At 45.6% G+C, this 21592-nt stretch overlaps 2 protein-coding genes across 9 annotated transcripts; one reads left to right on the forward strand and one right to left on the reverse strand.

The window, feature by feature from the left end:
* Nucleotides 1-358: 358 nt before the first annotated feature.
* LOC109732760 (uncharacterized protein At2g24330) lies at nucleotides 359-3586 on the forward strand. Its single transcript, XM_020291949.4, has 5 exons — nucleotides 359-802; nucleotides 1609-1753; nucleotides 2145-2254; nucleotides 2415-2808; nucleotides 2894-3586. The coding sequence occupies exons 1-5, from the start codon at nucleotides 542-544 to the stop codon at nucleotides 3223-3225; spliced, it is 1242 nt and encodes a 413-aa protein (XP_020147538.1). The 5' UTR covers nucleotides 359-541; the 3' UTR covers nucleotides 3226-3586.
* A 391-nt stretch (nucleotides 3587-3977) lies between these two features.
* On the reverse strand, nucleotides 3978-10265 carry LOC109732761 (uncharacterized). Of its 8 annotated transcripts, none has more exons than XM_073509344.1 (9): nucleotides 9746-10265; nucleotides 8887-9381; nucleotides 8306-8405; nucleotides 7531-7593; nucleotides 7271-7397; nucleotides 6117-6205; nucleotides 5406-5467; nucleotides 4856-4952; nucleotides 3978-4700 (listed from the first exon to the last, which is right to left on the reverse strand). In XM_073509344.1, the coding sequence occupies exons 2-9, from the start codon at nucleotides 9294-9296 to the stop codon at nucleotides 4644-4646; spliced, it is 1005 nt and encodes a 334-aa protein (XP_073365445.1). In that variant the 5' UTR covers nucleotides 9297-9381; nucleotides 9746-10265; the 3' UTR covers nucleotides 3978-4643. The 8 variants fall into 8 exon arrangements, with proteins under 8 accessions (XP_073365445.1, XP_073365447.1, XP_020147543.1 ...); XM_073509346.1 differs by having other exon boundaries at nucleotides 7271-7388; nucleotides 9746-10190; XM_020291954.4 differs by having other exon boundaries at nucleotides 6117-6208; nucleotides 9746-10185.
* Nucleotides 10266-21592: the final 11327 nt, after the last annotated feature.

Below are 21592 nucleotides of genomic sequence, written 5' to 3' on the forward strand. Positions count from 1 at the left end.
GAAATATTTAAAAAGACAAATATTTAGGAACGGATGGAGTAGATGATATGACGGGTCAATCTCTCGCAGGTGCTGATAGGAATAGGGTGTATGTGCGCGTTTATGGGATAAGTGCATGTGCGTGTATATATATATATATATATATATATATATATATATATATATATATATATATATATATATATATATGAATGCTTGCGTCCTTGCTGTGTCTTAAGAAAAAACTTTGTCAATCAAACCAGCTTGTAGATTGTGCCAGCACGACGACAAAAGTCACACGTACACACCGTGGCGACGGCGACCCCGCCACGACGCCTTCCATTCCCTTTCCTTCCCCAAAAGCGCGCCTCCACGCGCACGAACCAATCGCAAATCCTTTTCCTCTTCCTTCCTTCCGCACCTTTCCTTGCCTTCGTCCCGACTACAATCTTCCGGGGAGAAGAAAAAGGAAAAAAGAGGCGAACCGCGCGCGCTCACGGGATCCGCGGCAGCCAGCACCGTCGCCTCTTCCCGCCGATCCGCCCCGTCCCGCCCGATCGGCATGGCGGACGGGGACTCGGCGGCGGCCTACGCGCCGCCGCGGTCGCCGCTCCCGCCCGAGACGCCGTCCACGCAGAAGCGGAGGCAGCGCGGCCTCGTCTCGCGGGTCTGGAAGGGCATCTTCGGCCGCCGCGAGGACGTCGAGAAGCTGCTGCAGGCGCTCTCCAAGGAGGAGGAGGCCCTGCGCTCCCGCGTCCACCGCCGCGCCCGCGCCTCCCGCGCCTCCGCTCACAACGTCCTCGCCCTCGCATCCGCCCTCGAGGTAGGTCCCCCCTCCGCCCCCCCTCGTCCCCAGCCTCCCACGATCTCCTTCGATTTTACCGCAGTACCGTGGGTCGATTCTAGCAAATGATCCTAGATGCTTGGTTGGTGCCCAGCGAATCGATCCCGTACAGGGGAGGGGTGGAATCTGCGCTCACCGGGTGTTCGATTGGTGATAGTACATCGTTGCGTGCTACCACGTTGCTGGATTGCGCTGTACTCTCGCGCAATTTCACGTTGCTTCAGCTTCTGGTCCAGGGGGCAGCGGCTAGGCTAGGTTGATCAACAATCCGTTCTATCGTCTGTGCCTGGGACGGATGAATGGGGAATTCCGTGTCGCGTGACGAATCATATGTTTTTGACACCGTGCAGGCCGTCCAATTTAGTGATTGGTCGTTTCATCGGACGCGTACAATGTTGTGGGACTGTGCTGAAATCTCCCCTTCTGGTTGATGCCGTTGCAGCTGTTGCATGATCCAGCTTCCAGGAGGAGCAATTAGCTTTATAACAATTCACTGCTGCTGCTAATTAGGCCCGATTGTGTCGACGACACAGCCGTATAATTGCCGCGATACTGGACAGGGGGAGGGATGGAATCTGCACGATACTGCAAGCCTTGTTTTCGAATTTCATTTTAGTAATCGATTCGTTTTGTTAAGAGGTGCGTGCTAGCATGGTATGAAATCGTGCTATATTGTCGCGCAATTTAGCCGTACGGCGACTGATGCGTTGCTTAGCTGCTAGGATAGGTTCATGAACAGTCTATTCTATCGATGACAGGGTTATATATTTTTTCCCCTGGAACAGATCGCGGCTGTTGGACATGCGATTATGACTACCAGATCCCCAGACATCCCCTGGCAGATGAGGGCAGCCCGGGTGCTGCCCATGTTCTTGGTTCCTGCTTTAGCTGCTCTCATCTACTCAGCTATTACAAGCATTGCGAAATTTCGTAAGTACATTTGCCTCTGCATCGCTGTTTTTCTCGCAGTAGTTTTGTTGTTGCAGATGTTATTTTGGAAAGGTCTATGTGGGGCTTAAGCCCGCTGTTGCAGATGTGAATGTAGCATTACGTATTATTGGTTATCCTTTCTTGTGATCATTGGAATAAAAAGGAAAGCCAGTTATATAGTATTAGACTGATATGTTTCGCTTAGTTCTTCAAGTTGGCAATCCACTTGAATGGTCTAGTTGTATAGATGTAATTGACACTTAATTAATTGCTTTTGTTAACAGCTTAAGTAAGAAAAGGTGTATGATTACCATGATCAAGGTTATTATTTTTTGCTAATATGGTTAACCTTTCATGTTTAAATTGTGATGGACGTTACTCTGTCTTGCAGTTGATAATAGAGATCAACATACTCTTGAAAAGCTTCGTGCTGAAAGGCAGGCCAAGATTGATGAGTTGAAGGAGAGAACAAACTACTACACTACCCAGCAACTTATACAGGTGGGTTGTCACCGGCCATTTACGATCTTTCTATATGCAGAGTTGTATTGGTTAGTAGTACTACTTAGTGTATGGGGAAACCTGTATTATGTTCCTTGTTTTTTCCTCTCATGAGAACGGTGTATGTATGTATTACTGACTCTTCGTTTTCGTGATACAGAGATATGATCTTGACCCTGCTGCAAAGGCGGCTGCAGCAAGTGTTTTGGCATCTAAGCTGGGCGCAGATTCTGGATTGAGAGTCTTTTTGGGAGATGAGTCGAACGTGGATGGAAGTAAAAGTAATGATCAGCACGGACAGACTTCTGGCCTGAGGCAAAGAAAACCAGCCCACTCAGGTCATGGCTCTGGACCGACCCATGCCTCTGAGCCATCAGACGGCTCGAGTATATATGATGGTAACGAAAGCCCCACTGCAAATCGGACTGTTGAGCACTTTAGAGGCCATGCTGGCAATGATGGCGGATGGCTCGCACGGGTGGCCGCTCTGCTTGTAGGGGAGGATCCAACACAGTGCTTTGCACTAATATGTGGCAACTGCCATATGCATAATGGTAGGGTACTTGTTAACCGTGTTTCTGTCTGTAGACCATCATGCTGGTCATGTTCTCTCTACTGAACCATGTTTCAATGTTGCAGGCCTTGCGAGGAAAGAGGACTTTGCATTCGTTACATACTACTGTCCTCACTGCAATGCTCTCAACGGATCGCGGCAACAGGAGGACGGTGAAATGGTGACTCCTACCGACCGCTCCTTTGGTAACAGCGTCCAAGCCGGCGCCAGCCTTGCGGACTCGGGCGTCAGCAGTCCTGTTGGGAGGAGCTTGCCGACCGTTGAAGAACTGCCTGCAGAAAGTTCTGGTGCGAGTAACTCAACGATCGCTGAACAGCCTCGAGCAGAGAGTTCTTCTGCCGCAAATAACTTACCACCAACTGTTGAAGTTCCACCCGCCGATCAGCTTGCCAGCTGAACTTTCTTCTTCTGAAAGAAATGTGTTCGCCAGTTCTTGCTTCCGCGCTAGTTGCATCGTGAGATGGCGTACCAGAGCTTTGGACGCAGATTCTTGTGCCTACCACCACGGCACCACCTATGCATATAGATGCGGATTATTGGTGTGTTGTGCTTGAAATGGATTGTTCCACTTGGTGCTGCTAGGATACTAGGGTGATGGATGCCCATTTGCCGGCATCTTGTCCAGCTGCTTGAGTGATGGGTTGCTTTGCTTCTCTTGAGTGTATAGCTTTCTTTCTCTTTTGGGAAGTTGAATTCCACACCTTTTGTAATACATTATCAGTCATGCAATGTGTAGTATCAGTTTCTCTTTATGTAAATGCTGGTTTTGGAATATGTTTTTTTTTTACCTGGATGGGTATGGAATATGTTCAATGTTACGTACCAAAGTAGGGCTGATAAGCCTCCAGTGTTTGGGTTAGGAGTGCTGTCAATTTTTGAATTTCTGCTTTGAAATCCCCAGCGTTTGGGTTATTCAATTTTTGAATTTGTGCGTCGGCCAACATCTTGTGTGAATATGTGAAATAGCAGCATTGGGAAAAATTCACAAGTATAGGTTGGAAGAAAAGAAAGCTTAAACGCTATCGGAAGCCGTCAGTTGCTTCATCCATGGGCATACGTTGAGTAAGGTGTAGCGTTTCTTCACATTTTGTGTAGATAGTACTGCATTGCATAGAGCCACTGCCATGGAATAAAGATGACACTTGAGAATTACTAGAAGAGAAAATAGTGCAACTCTTGTCAATAGTTTGATAATTCAGTCACGTCACTCCTACATTTTCTGTTCTCATCCTTCTCTCTTTAGCTGTTGAGCAATGACCCAAATAGCTAGAAGCCTAAACTAGAGGAGGGCATTTATGCAAAACTAGGATACCCCTTGAAAAGGAACGCCCCTCGCTGCTTTGCTTTTACCAACACGGCACAGCGTGTATCAGGGCAAGGCTCATTACTGTACAGGGTACAAACTGGAACAAGTAAAAAAATGCAAACGCACGGTAGCCCTTTCGAAAAATGTATTCACGACCAATTGGGGAAAACAAAACACGGAAATGCCTCCGGCCATCCAATATTTACAGTCACTTCGCTGTAGTCCCGAATCAAGTATCTGGTTGGTGGTGTTGTGGTTGATGGGAGGAAGGGCAGTAACCCCCGCTCGCATACCCTGCAAAACTGCAGAATCCGCTCCTTCCAAACACGCTTTCCCGAGCTTCAGCTGGAAGGGCAGGGAATGATCTCAAGGATGTACGGCAACTATTCCTGGCGCTCCGTCAGTCAGTATAACAGCCTGTAGGGATTCCTAGCAGCACCGGTGGGGATCCGAGGGAAAGAAGCTGAAGCCGTCTATCTGTCCCTTCTTCTTTCGGCGCATGCCACACATTAGCTTCGAGGCTCTTCCTTCATATGTGAGGTGTGTGCTGCGCTGTAAGATTGGACCTTCAGGATAGAAAAACAACACCAATTGCTTAGTTGAGACATCGTTGTTAGTTGTTACCGCTCGAGTGCATACATATTTTTAGCACCAGAGCACAAGGAAAAGTGTTGTGCATATGGCGAACCTCAACGACGATTGCTAGGCCGTGTGTTCTTACCATTCTGTCAACTTGAAGAAGTGAATTAAGCTTGTCTTCGTGTGCTAATTCTTGCAGAGGAGGCATCTGACCCATGATGCCAGGCGTCTCGCTCATTCTGCAACAACAATACGAAATAAATGTTAAACAGAGGAATAAGCATAAGCGAGTTACTCGGCATTCACACATTACCAATGATTTATGAGTTAATATGTAAATTTTGTAAACTACCATATTTGAAATGATCACATCCTGCTCTAGAACATTATACGAGATCATTAGATCAGTAAAAGGAAGATCTCAGGACAGCAACTGATTTGTTAAATAAACTTAAAAAGATTCCAAAGCCACCACTACTTATTTCACGATGCCACAGCAGGTCCTTTGGCCACTCAGTGCGAGTGATATGATACATTCATATTTATAGAAGAACGAAATGGCATTGAACATGTTGAAGTGAAGCAGATGATATTTAGTGATATTTGTCCTTACCTAAGAATATGTTGCAAACGATACTGGTGAAAGGCCAATGAGCAATATATGGAAAATGGCACATATTACAGAGCTTTACCTGCTTAAAATTGTTTTGATGTTGCTATTTGTCCGAAGAAAGAGATCCATGTTCTCCCCCGTCTGCAAATAAATCAGAACTTCAGGCATGAAATAAGTAACATAATGTGCCCCCGTCACGCTCATTGTGTTCTTTTAAGCTGTGAAGGCTGGCAATGAGAGCGACAAGTTCCAACATACAATAAATGTTAGCCTGTATTAGTACTTAGTGGCAGATGACATTTTCCACATTCTCTCCTCTATTATTGATGTTTTTGATGCGGTACACCCATCCCAACCTTTGAAGGCACAACCACAGCCCCATCATATTTCTTCACTGAACACAGAAGTTATCTAAGAAAAAGGAAACTCGAACATTGACAGTGCACCCAAAACAAAGGGCACTTCTGTAGCATATGTTGATGATGCATGCAATTTAAATATGTTATGCGGCACCAATCAGGTATACATGTTGTGCTACTGCCAAATATGCTTATATAAATATTGTGATTCAATTTTTCTGAAGATCCTAAGAGTAGTGCACTATACCAGCAATATGATCATGTTCAATTTTTTGGTGGAAGGACTAGTTGTGAAAACAAATAGCCATGAGAACTTCACTGTGTAAGATGTAAAACCAGTAGGCGGGCACCATGTGCTCCCTGACTGACACTTGGGGTACTATAAAATGAAGTTTAAGAGCATGAAATGGGAGGTATATGAACAAACATACCTTGAATGTTTCAATATTTGCAGCAATCTGGTTAAGCAATTGATTGTTTTCCTCCAGGAGCTGCTGGGTTGCACTGTCCACAACAGGAGCTGCTTCAGAACGGAACAGAATGAGCATCTTTAGAAGAAATCAGGATAACAACTGAGATTGATGGTGAATTTCTATGTTATTATTATATAACTGCTTTACAATGAATATAAATGAGTTCCCTCAGATGAAAAAGGATCATAATAGTTAAGCACAACAAATTAAAGGAGAGACATTTTATTAGATACCTCCAAAGGGCTGTACTGAATCACAATCAAGTACAAACGCAATAACAAAAAATAATGTAGAAAACAGTCTAATTTACATATCTCCAAGTGGTGTAAATTGTTAGATTGCTTTTTATCATACTGTTTGTTTGTCCATCCATGGCAGTGGTATGGAGGATATGCCGATATGCTAATTAAACTTTTGGCTAAGTTTAGAGTTGAGAAGTAGACTTTTGTTGAGAATGTACGCAGGTGTGTGCAACGTAGTGAAATCTTTGCCTCCTACAAGGACATGCTAATAAGTATTCCATCCCTATAATTTAACACAACTACATGAGCATGACAAACCTTCAGGACATCTCTCATAAAAAAGGGATCCATAATCCCATGTTAAAAATGTTTAGCTCAAAAATATTGCTACTGGCTTGTCTTCTGTGCTGCTGCTTTTTTCAGTTCTATATTGGGATCTAGGAGATGCAGTCTAAATATAGAGACGCACCAAGTGAAGGCATCGCAAGGTTGCTTCCAGATGATGCTTGTACTAAGTACTAACTACAAAGTTAACAAGCAGAACATCAAGAACTTAAGCAAATAAAATATGTTTCGTATTTTAGGAGATCATCAATTTCCAATCAGATCATAACAAGAGTATCTGAAGAGAATGGTGAAAAATTCACAAAAATTGTTGTAACTCCACAAAGTTGATGTTTGAACCATGTAGCCCAGGAAAATTTCAGAGAGATACAGTGAGGCTAGCTGGTTTCAAACTCTAATGATATTGCTATTTAACAATTCTGGACCACTGATTCAAGCCTTAAATAATCAGACAAAGTTAGGATGGTACTGAGAAATACCAAACAATAGCAATAGAACAGATAGAAGTTAGAGATATGAGCTAACCTTCCTTGGGAACTTGACACTGCTGGTTTGGATTTTCCATCGATATTGAGAAAGGGGTCAAGTTGTTGGTAGGCGCCATGTGAAAATTAGCCATCGGGGCAGATGCAAACATTTTGTCCTGCATTGGCTGTCAAAAGACCTTATCAGAAAGTACATGATTGGCACTAGGAAAAGCAATAAGAGAACACCACAAGACAAAAGCTATACCAACCAGGAGAGATAGTGATGTAAATGATTGAGGACCATAAACAGAAAAGTACCTTCATATCTCTCATCTTTTTCCCTGTAAAAAAACCTTCTGGTTTCTTCCTTCTATCTTTACCCTGTAATAACAAACGCATGTCATCAGAACATAATGGTTTATGTGCATGTGCTGTTATACTGATATACATCAGACAGAAACCACGGCATGCAGTTCAAAAGGAAGAGTCCAAAATGCCAAGCATCACAATACTATATCTAGGGGAATCACAATGAACACTAGCTTCTCACAGAAAGAAGAGACGTGAATTTTTGTCCAGAACAAGCCATTATTACTTTATTACGCCCTTAACTGGCTGTGTGCATTCTATGGACCCAGAGGCCGAGGGAGGGGCTCTTCCATTATATAACATACACCCCTATAAACTTCATCCAGGCGTTGGTAACTCACCATCTATTAGAATATCTAAAAGTAACATATCCTTCAAGTTACCTATTCGCAGGAGATGTATTTACAGGTACAGAATATCAAGACACTGGCTTGGGTAAGGATTCATAAAAACACTCACAAGAGAAAATGATAATAGTGTGAGGGAAAAAAGAAAATAAACTACGAAAAAGGCTTAAACTCCTCTCTGGAAGGCAAAAAGAATAGTAGAGCTAGAGGTTAGCAGGTTTGTCCAATTTTAGTACACGTCTAAATAGATTATTAAGAAAATCAAGATTGACGTTCTCACACTAAGTGCAGAACAAGACCAGTAAGAACGCACTACATTAATATCAGAACAGAACACATACAGAAAATAGATGCTTAGACATTTGGAAGAAACTTACTGCAGCCCACCAGCATCGCAATGCAACATCCCTGATGGTTCTGTTGGGCAGCATAGCCGCTATCTTGATGTACCTCATGATATTAGGTTCACGAGCATATCTGCAATTGCCAGTGAAGAAAGAATTAGAACCTCAAAGGAAATGGCTTGTTTCTTAGAAGCAATTCTCAAGCCAGATGGTGACATTTGACATGGTTCTCTTTCTTTCTAGGATTCCTTTGACACAAATTCATCGGCTAGAATTTGGTGAGCTCATCGGCACAATCATAGAGCACTCAGGTGCGGCTGTTAATGCTTATGGTTGAAAGAAACCAAGTGCAGTTCCACAGTAGGCCAAATAACGACGAAAGCGACGCTATAGCAGATGCGCTGGGTAGTGCTGCTAGAAACTGAAAAGGTAAAAAGGTTCAGTTGCACAAATCCTGCTTTAGACTTCCTGACTGATGCTCCATTAACTTAAGCACACCACATGGGGTGGAAAAGAAGCTTGCCGCATAACCAAATTGGCAAACTCCATCAGCAAAAGGCGATACGGCAGTACCGGCAACAGGAATTCAGCAAGAGGAGGGGCGGCGAATCTACCTGGTGAGCCCTTCGTTCAGTATATTCAGCTCACGGTCGCTCCACTCGGAAGGCGAGCCGGTGACGAACTTGTACTTGGACGCGGTGGTGCCGCCGCCGCCGCGGGACGCGCCCCCCGGCGCGCTCCTCGACTGGAGGACCACCGGCACGTTGCCAAACACACCGCCGTTGTTGTTGCTGTTGCTGCTGCTGTGGTTGTTTGGAGAAGAGTGGTACAGGCCGGCGGTGCTGCTCGGCCCGCCGCTCATGCTGACGAGCCCCATCCCGGCGGTGCTGCCGCCCATGGTGACGTCGCTGGTGGAGGACTGGAAGGAGAGCATGTTGTTGGGGTGGTGATGGTGATGGTGGTTGTAGACCGAGGCGGCGGCGGCGATCCCCTGGTGGAACCCCATGCTGGAGTCAGCGGCCATGGCGCCCGGGGGAGCCAGCTGGAATCCCCGATCTAGGCGCCCACGGACGCGCCCCGAATCCTCCTGCCGCCCAATTCGGACCGACCTGCACGAAATCGAGCCGGGAGAGATCAGCCGCCGCCAATTGGACGAAACAAGCAATCCGGTCAGAGATTTCGCTCCTCCCCGGAAGAGAAATGGAGGTGCGCGGCACCAGAGCTTCGCTCGCATTCCCGGCCCCCCGAGGAGGAGATAGGATCTCCAGCGGAAGCCGAGGAAGGCCACGGAGGCGACGGCGAGCCGCGAGAGCGAGGCCCCCACCCCCCACTAGCGCGGCACGACCCGGCCAGCCCAACCACCCGCACAACAACAACAGCAACCGACCAACCAACTGACCAGCAACAAACCACGCCGAAATCGGCCCGAACCCCACGGCCAACAGATTCAATCAACGGAACCCGGCGACTCACCTGCCTCCGGCGGCGGCGGGCCACGACCCCCCGATGCAATGGCGCGAGGCCCTCCACAAACCCGCACCGCCGCGCGGCGCAGCGCAGCGCAACGACCTCCGCGAATCCCGACGCAGCCGCCCCCGCCCCCAAACCCGCACCGCAGCAGCCCAATTCGAACCCCCAACTCCGCCCTCACCAACCCGGCCGCCAACCCGACCGATCCCGAACCTCGCGCCGCCGCCGCCGCACGCGCGGCGGACCGGATCGGATCGACCCCGCGGAGGCCGCGGCGAAATCCCTCTGGGTTTGGGTTGGGTTGGGTTTGATCCAGGCGGGCAGGCGAATCCCGTGGTGCTCTGCTGGTTTTTTCTCCTCCTCCCGCAGCCGCCCTGGGTTCCTTCTTAAACAGAGGGCGTAGCGCCCTACTCTACACCACCAGCGCTAGCCTATCACGCCCATGCCCCCGCGTGGCTCCGCCCGGTGAGATGACCCTCCTGCCCCCGCCTGCTTCCGGGCCGCGCCACTCGGCTTGGCGGGCAAAGTGTCGCCCTGCGAAGCGCTCCGGCAGGCGCGATGCGCGGATCCCCGCCGTCGGGCGCGCGGACGGCGGGGACGCGGTGGGGTATTGGATCGGACGGTGGCGGTGGGGTGGAACCGGGCCGGATGGGCCGCCTGTCTCAGCGCGCGCGTGGGCCCCGGCGAGGGGGAATCTCTTGCTGGGATCATCTTTCCTCGCGGAATCAACCCACCAACGGCGGCACTGTACGCGGAACACTGTTGGTTGGAGGTGACGTGTGTGCCGCTAGACGGACGTGGCTCGCTCGTGCTCGGTCGATTACAGGTGGGCCCGGGGTGGGTTTTCATTTCGCTGGGGATGGGTTTTTCTCGAGGCTGGTCCGGTTCTTGGAGGGCACACTTCTTGCCTATTCAATTGCGTTTTTTCTTTTTTCTCTTTTTGCATTGTATGGCAAAAAAAAGTTCCAGTCTTGAAGGTGGGTTTTCGCGCCCTAAAAGGATACAAACGATGATCTTCTCGAGACAAAACGATAGGTGACGAGACCGCGGACATGTTACGAGCTTGTGACAAGTGAAAGGTTTGATAAAATTTGGTTTCCTGTTTTTTCTCTCTATATACGTATATGTCGTGGTTTATGTGACGTGCGTCCTACTGGATAGAGAGAAAAAAAAACTACGGTGGAGGCTAATGTCGTGGTAGCATTTATGACGCACCGAGGCAACCCACCCAACCTTTCTCCGGAATCTTTGCAGCTCCAATATAAAAAGGAGAAGCGCTATCTAGCCAATACACGCCATAATTCTAGGAACAACGGCTATGTAAAGTGTTGGTATGTGGACCATGAACATCTTTATATATATATACAAAAGACTTGTAAGCTAATGGAGTGCAAAACAATAATTCAGGAGGCAGGAAACAGACATATGAACGCCATCACAATTCTTTTTTTTTAAGACTGGTCCAGTTCCTGGCGAGGTGAAACACGTTGGAGGGAGCATTCCGACCCTAAAAAAACCATGATTTTTTTGTTTCATTCTGGCGTCGAGCAACTTGGTTCAAACAATATAAATTAGTACCATATATGAACGAGGCTGCATTAGGACAAAACATTTCATCTTCAGAATGTTTTTTCGTGCTGTGAAAAGAGTGCAATTGATTAATTTTTAGGATGCAACAGGATATGAGTACATCAACATGTTATGAGTTCATGGCAACAAAAAACTTTGGTTTGCTATTTTTTTTCGGTGCATCATGGTTCGTATGTTTTATGTGCTCCTAGATGGAGGAAAACGAACAATGGTGGAGGTTATCATTGTCACTTGGACTCGCGGCAGCGTTTGTAATAGATGGGCACAACCAGGCCAACTTTTGTCCGGAATCTTTGCCGCTCCAATATTAAAAGTGGAAGCACCAGTCGATTGGCACCTTAATTCTTGGAATAACGGTCTCGTAAAGCATCAATTTGCAGATTTGGGGTACGCAGCTCGCTCGTGCTGGGTCGATTATAGGTGGGTCCAGGATGGATTTTCATTTAGTTGGGGATGGGTTTTTCTCAAGGCTGGTCCGGTTCTTGGAGGGCACGGTTCCTGCCTATGAAATTGCGGTTTTTTGTTGCATAATTATTATGGCGGTGAGTAGCTCGGTCGAGACCCCGTCAAAGTAGGACAAAAAAGTTCCGGTCTTTAGAATGGATTTTTGGGTCCTAAAAGGATACGAACGAGGGTCTTCTTGAGAGAAAATGATAGGCGATGAGAACGAAACATGCTATGAGCTTGTGATAAGTGAAAGGTTTGATAATTTTGGTTTCCTATTTTTTCCGTATGTGTCGTGGTTTATGTGAAGTATGTGCTCCTGGGTAGAAAAAAAACACAATGATGGAGGCTATTGTCGTACTAGCATTTACAACACACCGAGGCAACCAACCCAACTTTTCTCCGGAATCTTTGCAGCGCCAATATAAAGAGGAGAAGCACTATCTAGCCAATACACGCCTTAATTCTAGGAACACCGGTTTGTAAAGTGTTAGTATGTGGACCGTGAACATCTTTATATCCACAAAAAGCTTGTAATCTAGTGGAGTACAAAATAATAATGCAGGAGACAAAAAGCAGGTATACGAACCACATCACTTATTGTTTGAGACTGGTCCGGTTCTTGACGCGGCGAAACACATCGGATGGAGCATCCCACCGTAAAAAACTGTAATTTTTTGTTTCATTCTGGCCTAGAGAAACTTGGTTCAAACATTATGAATCGGTACCATATATGAACGAGGCTGCATTAGAACAAAACATTTCATCTTCAGAATGTTTTTTCGTGCTGTTAAAAGACTGCAATTGATTAATTTTTTAGGAAACAATAGGATACGAGAACATCAACATGTTGTGAGTTCATGTCAATGAAAAACTTCTGTTTGCTAATTTTTCTGGTGCATAGTGGTTCGTACGTTTTTATGTGCTCCCAGATGGAGGAGAACGCACAATGGTGAAGGTTATCATTGTCACGGACTCGCGGTAGTGTGTGTAGAAGGTGGGGACAACCAGACCAACTTTTGTCCGGAATCTTTGCCACCCCAATATTAAAAGTGGAAGCACTAGTCGATGCGCGCCTTAATTCTTGGAATAACGGTCTCGTAAAGCATCGATTTGCGGATCAAAGTTATGTTTATCTAAAAGCCATACTTAAGCCAACGGACATGCGTACAAAATGATTCAAAATAGAGAAAATCCCACATATGAACCGCATCGGAAAATTTTCAAGGGAAAATGCACACTGGCCGGCCCAATGCTAGTTTTTGGTAAGGTGTGCAAAAAACATATCCGTAGGCGCAAGGATAAAACAGCAACAAAATTCACTTATGGCAGCCACTGGCAGAAGGGGCCCACGGAGCTATCCGGCTCCATGATGTTGGCAACTGGGCTAGGCAACACGGACGGGACCGTGGTGGCCCGGGCACGCGCACGTGCGATTCTCTAGCTTTCGGTGAAGCATCAGGCATCCAATGGAAAATCTCCACGTTTCGTCCGCTTGTTGGCTGGAAGAGGCGGTGCAAACAGTTGGGGACCTGGCCCATGGGAGCAAATGCTACACGGACACGGCAGATTCCACCACCGATCAGTGCAGTGTGATGGGCTACTAATTAATCTCCATTTAGGTCAAATGCTGGACTATGTGGCATACAATTACGTCCTTTGCATATTTAGCAATGCTAGCATAGTACGACAATGTAATGTCCACGGCTGCCAACGTTTTAACTAGTGTCTCTCTGACATGGATTCCCATGTGGCACCGCTTTTCGCACAAGCGAGATTGTGTGATTTCTGTTGCTTGACATGGGTGCGTGTGCGTTCATCTTTTCTTTTTTGTTAGAACCATGCTATACGGACGACAAATATTGCAGGATTCCTGCTCGACAATGTTAATCCAGCTGCACATGCATGGGAGTAAAAGGGCAACTACCGCTCGATTAGCTGGTCGTCCAGGGATTGGTATCGCGTGCCGAGCATTTTCGTTTTTGTTATTGCCAAGGTATGATCGATGTACAAATGTATGTAAATTCAGATTTACTAATTCTCATCTAGATGAGAATAACAAATTCTCATTTAACTCTTACACCATTTTATTAGAAAAATCCGCACGAATCTTCACGTAAAATCAAATGGTGTAAGAGTTAGATGTGATATACTCCCTCCGTCCCATAATATAAGAGCGTTTTTGACACGAGTAATTAATTCTCATCTAGATCGATGAGAACTAGCAACACCCATGTCACCCTTTTTTTTTTCTTTTGGTACAAATTTTATCTCACAAGTCTTTCGACATCCCACCAACCTAGCGTACATATAGTACTACTCACTGCTGGTCAATCAATTACTTATTTGCTCTTTGAGATGAATTTTGTATGTGGTTTATATCTACCTCTCCCACACCTAGGCTGACACGTTTTTGAGTCAGCATAAACAAACTAGTTGTAGAACTTCGTTTTCTCCCTTAATATATTTCACATGCATCCCTCCTTGCAAGGTTGGAAGAGAAAAAAAAAGGTCTACGCATAATATATATAATATAAGTATACGTATAGGAGTCTATTTTTCTGGGTCAAGTACAAAGTCTTATGTCCGTGGAGCTAATTATAAATGCACAAGTTGAAGCATCTGAGGTAGCCAATCATAGAAGAATAGGTCCCATGTCTCAAATGTGCACAATAGAAAGGCAAAGTAGAGGAAAATCTCCTTTGTACCATTTCATATGGAAACTAGAAGTAGAACAAGATGACTTATTTCATATATATTTTTGGCGTCAAACCAGTATTCGTGCGTTTGAGATGTACGGCTAAAGGCCCTTGAGATTTCCGGAAAAGACTTGTGAATGTTTAGTTGAGCATATGTGCTCCCCTTACCACAAGAATCCGCGAGTACCATCAGTAACAAAACAAAAACATTAGATGCACCATTGCTCCTAACTAGGAGGATGCATGCATGTAACTCGATTGATCCAGAGATGGAGGCGGCACCACCACCTGTCGGACCAGCCACCACATGCATGATATGCACATCAGTAACATCATCAAAGCAAAGCAAAATTTATTTTGCTTTGGCATGTCGCTGAAAGCTCGGGGAGATAGACCGAAAGAGATGTGCGCGCACCGGTCCGCGGATACCGTGACTCTTCCCCTGTGTGGTTCACCATGCGAAACCATGGCGGGCGAAAACGGACGTCAAGGCAGCCAACCAGCCTCTTTGATTCTTCCTTCTGCCAGTGGGACGGAAGCTTCTTTGCTACATGTTCCTATGGAGATTAAAACAATCTTTCGTACTACTAACAACTCCTTAGAGAAATGATTAGAACCTAACCACCCGTAGCATGCGTGTTGTACTGGTACGAGACAGCAAACGGACAAGGCAACAGAAGACACCGCAAATCGCATGCTAGATCGCAACTAGGAGTTAATTATAGAGTACTAACTACGCTAGTGTTAATTAGCGAGCGGTAGCTTTATCTCGCATATGTGCACACGCACAGCGAGCGAGTGGCTCTTATTTTTCTCCAGATAGAGACAGAGACTGAGAGAGACAGGGACTGACAGTGATCGTCGATATGTGATGCACCAATTACTTTCGGCTTAGCCTAACAACTATCGTTCACATGGGCTGTCACTTTGATATATGAATCGGTCAGGACTAAGTTAAGTTAGAATGAATTGGCCCTATGCATGTTGCCATGCTCGCTGTCGAGTACGGATAAGCCTGCTGGGGATTAGGCTTCGCTGATGGCCGGCGATTGGTCGATCAGAGCTAGCTTGGCCGTACTCGAAATCTCGGAGGTGACGCTGAGCCATTGATTTTTTTTTATTGGTTACCGCAACAAGAGAGAGCGCTTTGGTGTGTGAGTGTGACCCGGTGGGTGCATGGGGTGGCCTGCATGCACGAAGAAGAAGGCTTCTGCTTTCAACAAGGTTGAAGTTGGGACGGCCTGCATGCTGATGATTGTTACTCGGCTCCTGAAAACTACTAGGGAAGAGAACACTAGTTATTTCTATTAGCATGACATATTAATGGGCAAGTTATCATGAATTTCAACTGAAATTCCGCATTCCGAACCTATATTCCTACGCCGCAGGCATGCCGAAATTGTCAACCATGTTTAAAGTACAGTTGTACGATCATTAGTACTTGCCTTGCACATCGATCACCAGTATTTTGTAGTAGTATAAGATTTTAGTTGAAAAAGACAGGACTTGACCTAACCTATTATTGCCACCGCACATGACGTGAGAGCCGGCCACCCAGAGCCCCTCGCCTCGCCTCGCCTCACCTCAGCAGGCGAGCAACGAAGCCACACCAGACCCACATTGATTAAGCTAGCAGTGAAGAGATTAGCCAAAAAGCGCTCGGAACAAATATCTTAAATCCAATAGACAAACACCCAAAGCGCCGGCTCCTCGATCGATCCCAACGGCAGCAGCCAGCAAGGAAAGTGAGTTGGAATGCAGATACTAGTTGCCGGATAGTTGCGCGCCATCATCATTGCATTAGCGTGAGTGCCTGGACAAAAGCTAAGTATCACTACTAATTAAGCTTTGTTAGTGGCACCAATCATTAGTCATCACGTAGGGTTTAAGGTTGACCATTGCACTGGCAACAATTAACATCCTGATCCAGGCCGTCAGGCTGCGCGGACTGCCGGGATGCGGCGGGGGAGGGTTTTTTCTCAAGAATACTCCGGTTCTTGGAGGGAACAGTTCTTGCCTACAAAATTGGGTGTTTTTGTTGCATTACCGCGGTGGGCAACTCGGTTGAAACGTCGTTAAGTAGGACAAAAAAGCTCCAGTCTTTAGAGTGGGTTTTTGGGCCCTAAAAGGATACAACTGATGATCTTCTAAAGAGAAAACGATAGGCGATGAGACCGCGAACATGTGATGAGTTTGTGACAAGTGAAAGGTTTCATAAATTTGGTTTCCTATACTTCCCGTATATATCGAGGTTTTTGTGATGTATGTGCTCCCGTATAGAGAAAAACACTACGGCGGAGGCTACTGTCATGGTAGCATTTACAACACATCGAAGCAACCGACCCAACTTTTCTTCGGAATCTTTCCAACGCCAATATAAAAAGGAGAAACACTATCTAGCCAATACACGCCTTAATTTTAGGAACAACAACTTAGTAAAGTGTTGGTATGTGGACCATGAACATCTTTATATATCTACAAAAGGCTTGTAAGCTATTGGAGTACAAAAAATAATTCAGGAGAAAGAAAACAAATGTATGGACCACATCACAATTCTTTTTCGAGACTGGTCCAGTTCTTGGTGAGGCGAAATACGTGGGAGGCAACATTCCCACCCTAAATAGCCGTGATTTTCTGTTTCATTCTGGCGTCGAGCAGCTTGGTTCAAACACTATGAATTAGTACCATATATGAACAAGGCTGCATTAGGACAAAACATTTCGTCTTCAGAATGTTTTTTCGTGCTGTGAAAAGAGTGCAGTTGATCAACATGTTACAAGTTCATGGCAACAAAAAACTTTGGTTTGCTTTTTCCCCTGGTGCATCATGGTTCGTACGTTTGTGTACTCCTAGATGGAAGGAAATGAAAAATGGTGGAGCATATCATTGTCACGGACTCGCGGTAGCGTTTGTAAAAGACGGGGACAACCAGACCAACTTTTGTCCGAAATCTTTGCAGCTTCAATAATAAAAGTGGAAGCACTAGTCGTTGCACGCCTTAATTCTTAGAATAGCGGTCTCATAAGGCATTGATTTGCGGAGCAAAGTTATGGTTATCTAAAAGCCGTACTACAAGGCAAAGAACATGCATTCAAAATGATTCAAAATAGAGAGAATCCCACATATGAAAACGACATCGAATTATTTCAAGGGAAACTATACACTGGCCCACCCAATGCTAGTTTTTCATAGGAGATGCAGAAAACATATGCATATGCGCGAGGATAAATCGCCTACAAAATTCCTTTTATGACAAAATCAGCAACAAAATTCACTTACGAGAGTCACTGACGGAAGGGTCCCGCGGAGATACCCAGCTCCATGACGGTGACTAGGAGTACTGGCTGTGTTCCAAGAAAAAAAAAAGTAGTAGTACTACTGGCTCTGGCTAGGCAACACGGCATGCATGGTGGCCCAGGCACGCGCACGTGCGATTCTTTTGCTTTCGGTGAACCGGCAGGCACCCAATGAAAAGGCTCCAGGTTTCGTCCGCTCGTTGGCTGGAAGAGGCGGTACAAACAGTCGGGGACCTCCTGCATAGGAGCAAATGCTACACGAATACCACAAACCCCACACGATCAGTTGGAATGCCATTAATTGACTAATTAATCTCCATTTCGGTCAAATGCTACTCCCTCTGTTCTTAGATACTACGTATAAGTTTTTTTAGAGATTCCGGTATAGATTACACACGGAGAAAAATGAGTGAATCTTTACACACGGAGGAAAATGAGTGAATCTATATTCTAAAATATGTCTATATACACCTGTATGTAGTTTAGATTGAAATCTCTAAAAAGACTTGTATATTTAGAAACAGAAAGAATAATAGGAAGACAATGTAACGTACACGGCTGCCAACATTTTGACTACTCCTGTCTTGCTCACATGGATTCCCATGCGCCACCAATTTTCCATCCAGAGAGATTATAAGATTTCTGTTGTTTTTTTCTGAGGGAATGAGATTTCTGCTGTTAATATGGGATGGAGGAAGTATTATTTTCTTCTTATTGCCAATGTATGGTTGACATACACATTTATGTAAATTAACGACCGTTCCTTATAAAACATCCTTATCAAACACACGTATATATTATTATTGGAATCACCAATTTTTCTTCAGTTTGTACTAGTTTTGTGTCGCGAGTCATTGGACATTCCACCAACCGAGCATCCGTATGATACACTCACCGCTGGTCAATCAATTACTTATTTGCTCTCTGAGATTAACGGCATCTTGATTAATTATGTCAACGCGCAAGTAGGAATTTTGTATGTGGTTTATATGTACCGCTCCAACACCTAGTCCGACACGTTTTTGAGCCGGCATAAACAAACTAGTTGTTGAACTTCGTTTTCGCCCTTACTATATTTCACATGCATCCCACCTCACATGGTTTAGAAAAGAAACAGGGGAGTTTTAACATTATTTTCGGCATAAGTATGCGTCAAGGAGCATTATTTTTTTAGGTCAACTACGAAGTCTTATGTCCGTGTGGTTGCTGCACTTATTGTCATACTGTTGATCAACAACAGTATGCGTGCCTAGCTAGCTAAATGTAAATGCACAAGTTGAAGCTTCTGAGGAAGCCGATCAGAGAAGAATAGTTCCGAGGCCTCAAATGCGCACAATAGAAATGCAAAGTGCAGGAAATTCTCCTTTGCGCCCATTTCATAGGAAAACTATAAGTAGAACAAAGTCACCTATTTCATATGCTCCCTCCGTCCGGTTTTACTTGACGTTGAAATGGACGTATCTAGACGTATTGACGCTGAAATAGATGTAACTAGACCTGAAATACGTCTAGATACATTCATTTCAGCGTCAAGTAATTCCAGACGGAGGTAGTACATTTTTTACGTGAATACCTACATTTATGCGTTTGGGATGTATGACGAAAGGCTCTTCAAATTTCTGGAAAAGAATTGTCAATGTTTAGTTGTGCATGGGCTCCACTTCCCGAATACAACCTCCCTTCCAAATTACTTGTCAATTTGTCTTCCAAGTAATTTAGGACGAAGGGAGTAGTAGTTTGGCACATAAATCCGCAAGTACCATCAGTAACAAAAGAATAACATTATATGCATCATTGCTCCTAACTAGGAGGATGCATGCATGTAACTCGATCGTTCCGGAGATGTAGGCGGCACCACCACCTGTTGGACCAGCCACCACACGCATGATATGCACATCAGTAACATAACCAAAGCAAAGCATTTTTTTTGGCACGTCGCTGAAAGCTCGGGGAGATAGACAGAGAGATGTGTGCGTGCCGGCCGGCGGATACCGTGACTTTTCCCTGGTGTGGTTCACCGTGCGAAACCATGGCAGGCGAAAGCGGACGTCAAGGCAGCCAACCAGCCTCTTCGATTCTTCCTTCTGCCAGTGGGACGGAAGCATCTTTGCTACATGTTCCTCTAGAAACTAAAACAATCTTTCGTACTACTAACTACTCCTTAGAGAAATGATTCGAACTTAACCACCCGTAGCATGCGTGTTGTACTGGTACGAGACAGCAAACGGACAAGGCAGCAGAGGACACCACGAATCGCATGCTAGATCGCAACTGGGAGAAGTTAATTAGTACTTTCACCGTCTCAAAATAAGTGTACTAACTATAGTACAAAGTTAGTACAAAGTTGAGTCACTTATTTTGGGACGTATGGAGTACTAACTCAACTACACTAGTGTTAATTAGCTAGCGGCAGCTTTATCTCGCATAACACAGCGAGCGAGCGGCTCTTATTTTTTTCGAGATAGAGACAGAGACAGAGACTGAGAGAGACAGGGACTGACAGTGATTGTCGATATGTGATGCACCAATTACTTTCGGCTTAGCCTAACAACCATCGTTCACATGGGCTGTCACTTTGATCTATGAATCGGTCAGGACTAAGTTAAGTTAGAAGGAATTGGCCCTATGCATGTTGGTATGCTCGCTGTCGAGTACGGATAAGCCTGGAGGGGATCAGGCTTCGCAGATGGCCGGCCATTGGTCGATCAGAGCTAGCATGGCCGTACTCGAAATCTTGGAGGTGATGCTGAGCAATTGATATATTTTTTATTGGTTACCGCAGCGAGAGAAAGCGATTGGTGTGTGAGTGTGAGTGTGACCCGCTGGGTGCATGTGGTGGCCTGCAGGCACCAAGTAGAAGGCTTCTGCTTTCAGCAAGGTTGAAGCTGGGACGGTGTGCATGCTAATGATTATTACTAGGTGCCTGTAAACTACTAGGAAATATATCTAAGTTTGGAGTGAGGGAAGAGAACACTACTTATTTCTATTAGCGTGGCAAAATGGTTAGGTTATCAAGAATTTCAATGGGAATTCCTGCATTCCAAACCTATATACGCACGCCTCTGGCACGACGAAGAATCGTTAACCCTATAAAAAATACATATGTGTAAAATATATGAGCATCAGTACTTGCATTGCACAAGCACAGCTCATGGGCACGCGAGAGACAGAGAGAGAGAGAGAGCACATCGATCACCAGTATTTTGTTGTAGTGTATAAGATTTTAGTTGAAAAAGACAGGACTTGACCTAACCTATTATTGCCCCCGCGCATGACGTGAGAGCAGGCCCACATCGATTAAACTAGCAGTGATTAGATCAGGGAAAAAGCGCTCAGCACAAACATCTTAACTCCAATAGACGAACACCCAAGGCGCTGGCTCCTCGATCGATCCCAACGGCAGCAGCCAGCAAGGAAAGGAAAGCGAGTTGGGACGCAGATACTAGTTGCCCGATAGTCGCGCGCCATCACCATTGCATTAGCGTGAGTGCCTGCGCAAAGCTGAGTATTACTACTAATCAACCTTTGTTAGGCCATCACGTCGGGTTTAAGGTTGACCAAAATTGCACTAACAACAGTATTCCATTGTTGGGGCGAGCGGCAGCCTGACCGGCGAGAAACGTACGATACTCCTGACGGCATATACAGGAAACTGAAACGGCCGGTGATACATACTGGCAAACGAAGATGCTGGTAGCTAGTACATCCAGTGTCTAATTATCGTTCCCCAACACATCATGCAAGTAGTTTCTCTCCTCCTCTTTCTACATCTCCGGCAGCAAGGCAGGCCACGAGTTCTTATTCTCCCGCGGCCGGTGGGC

This window comes from Aegilops tauschii, chromosome 2 (genome assembly GCF_002575655.3).
Source record: "Aegilops tauschii subsp. strangulata cultivar AL8/78 chromosome 2, Aet v6.0, whole genome shotgun sequence".
Taxonomy (NCBI): domain Eukaryota; kingdom Viridiplantae; phylum Streptophyta; class Magnoliopsida; order Poales; family Poaceae; genus Aegilops; species Aegilops tauschii.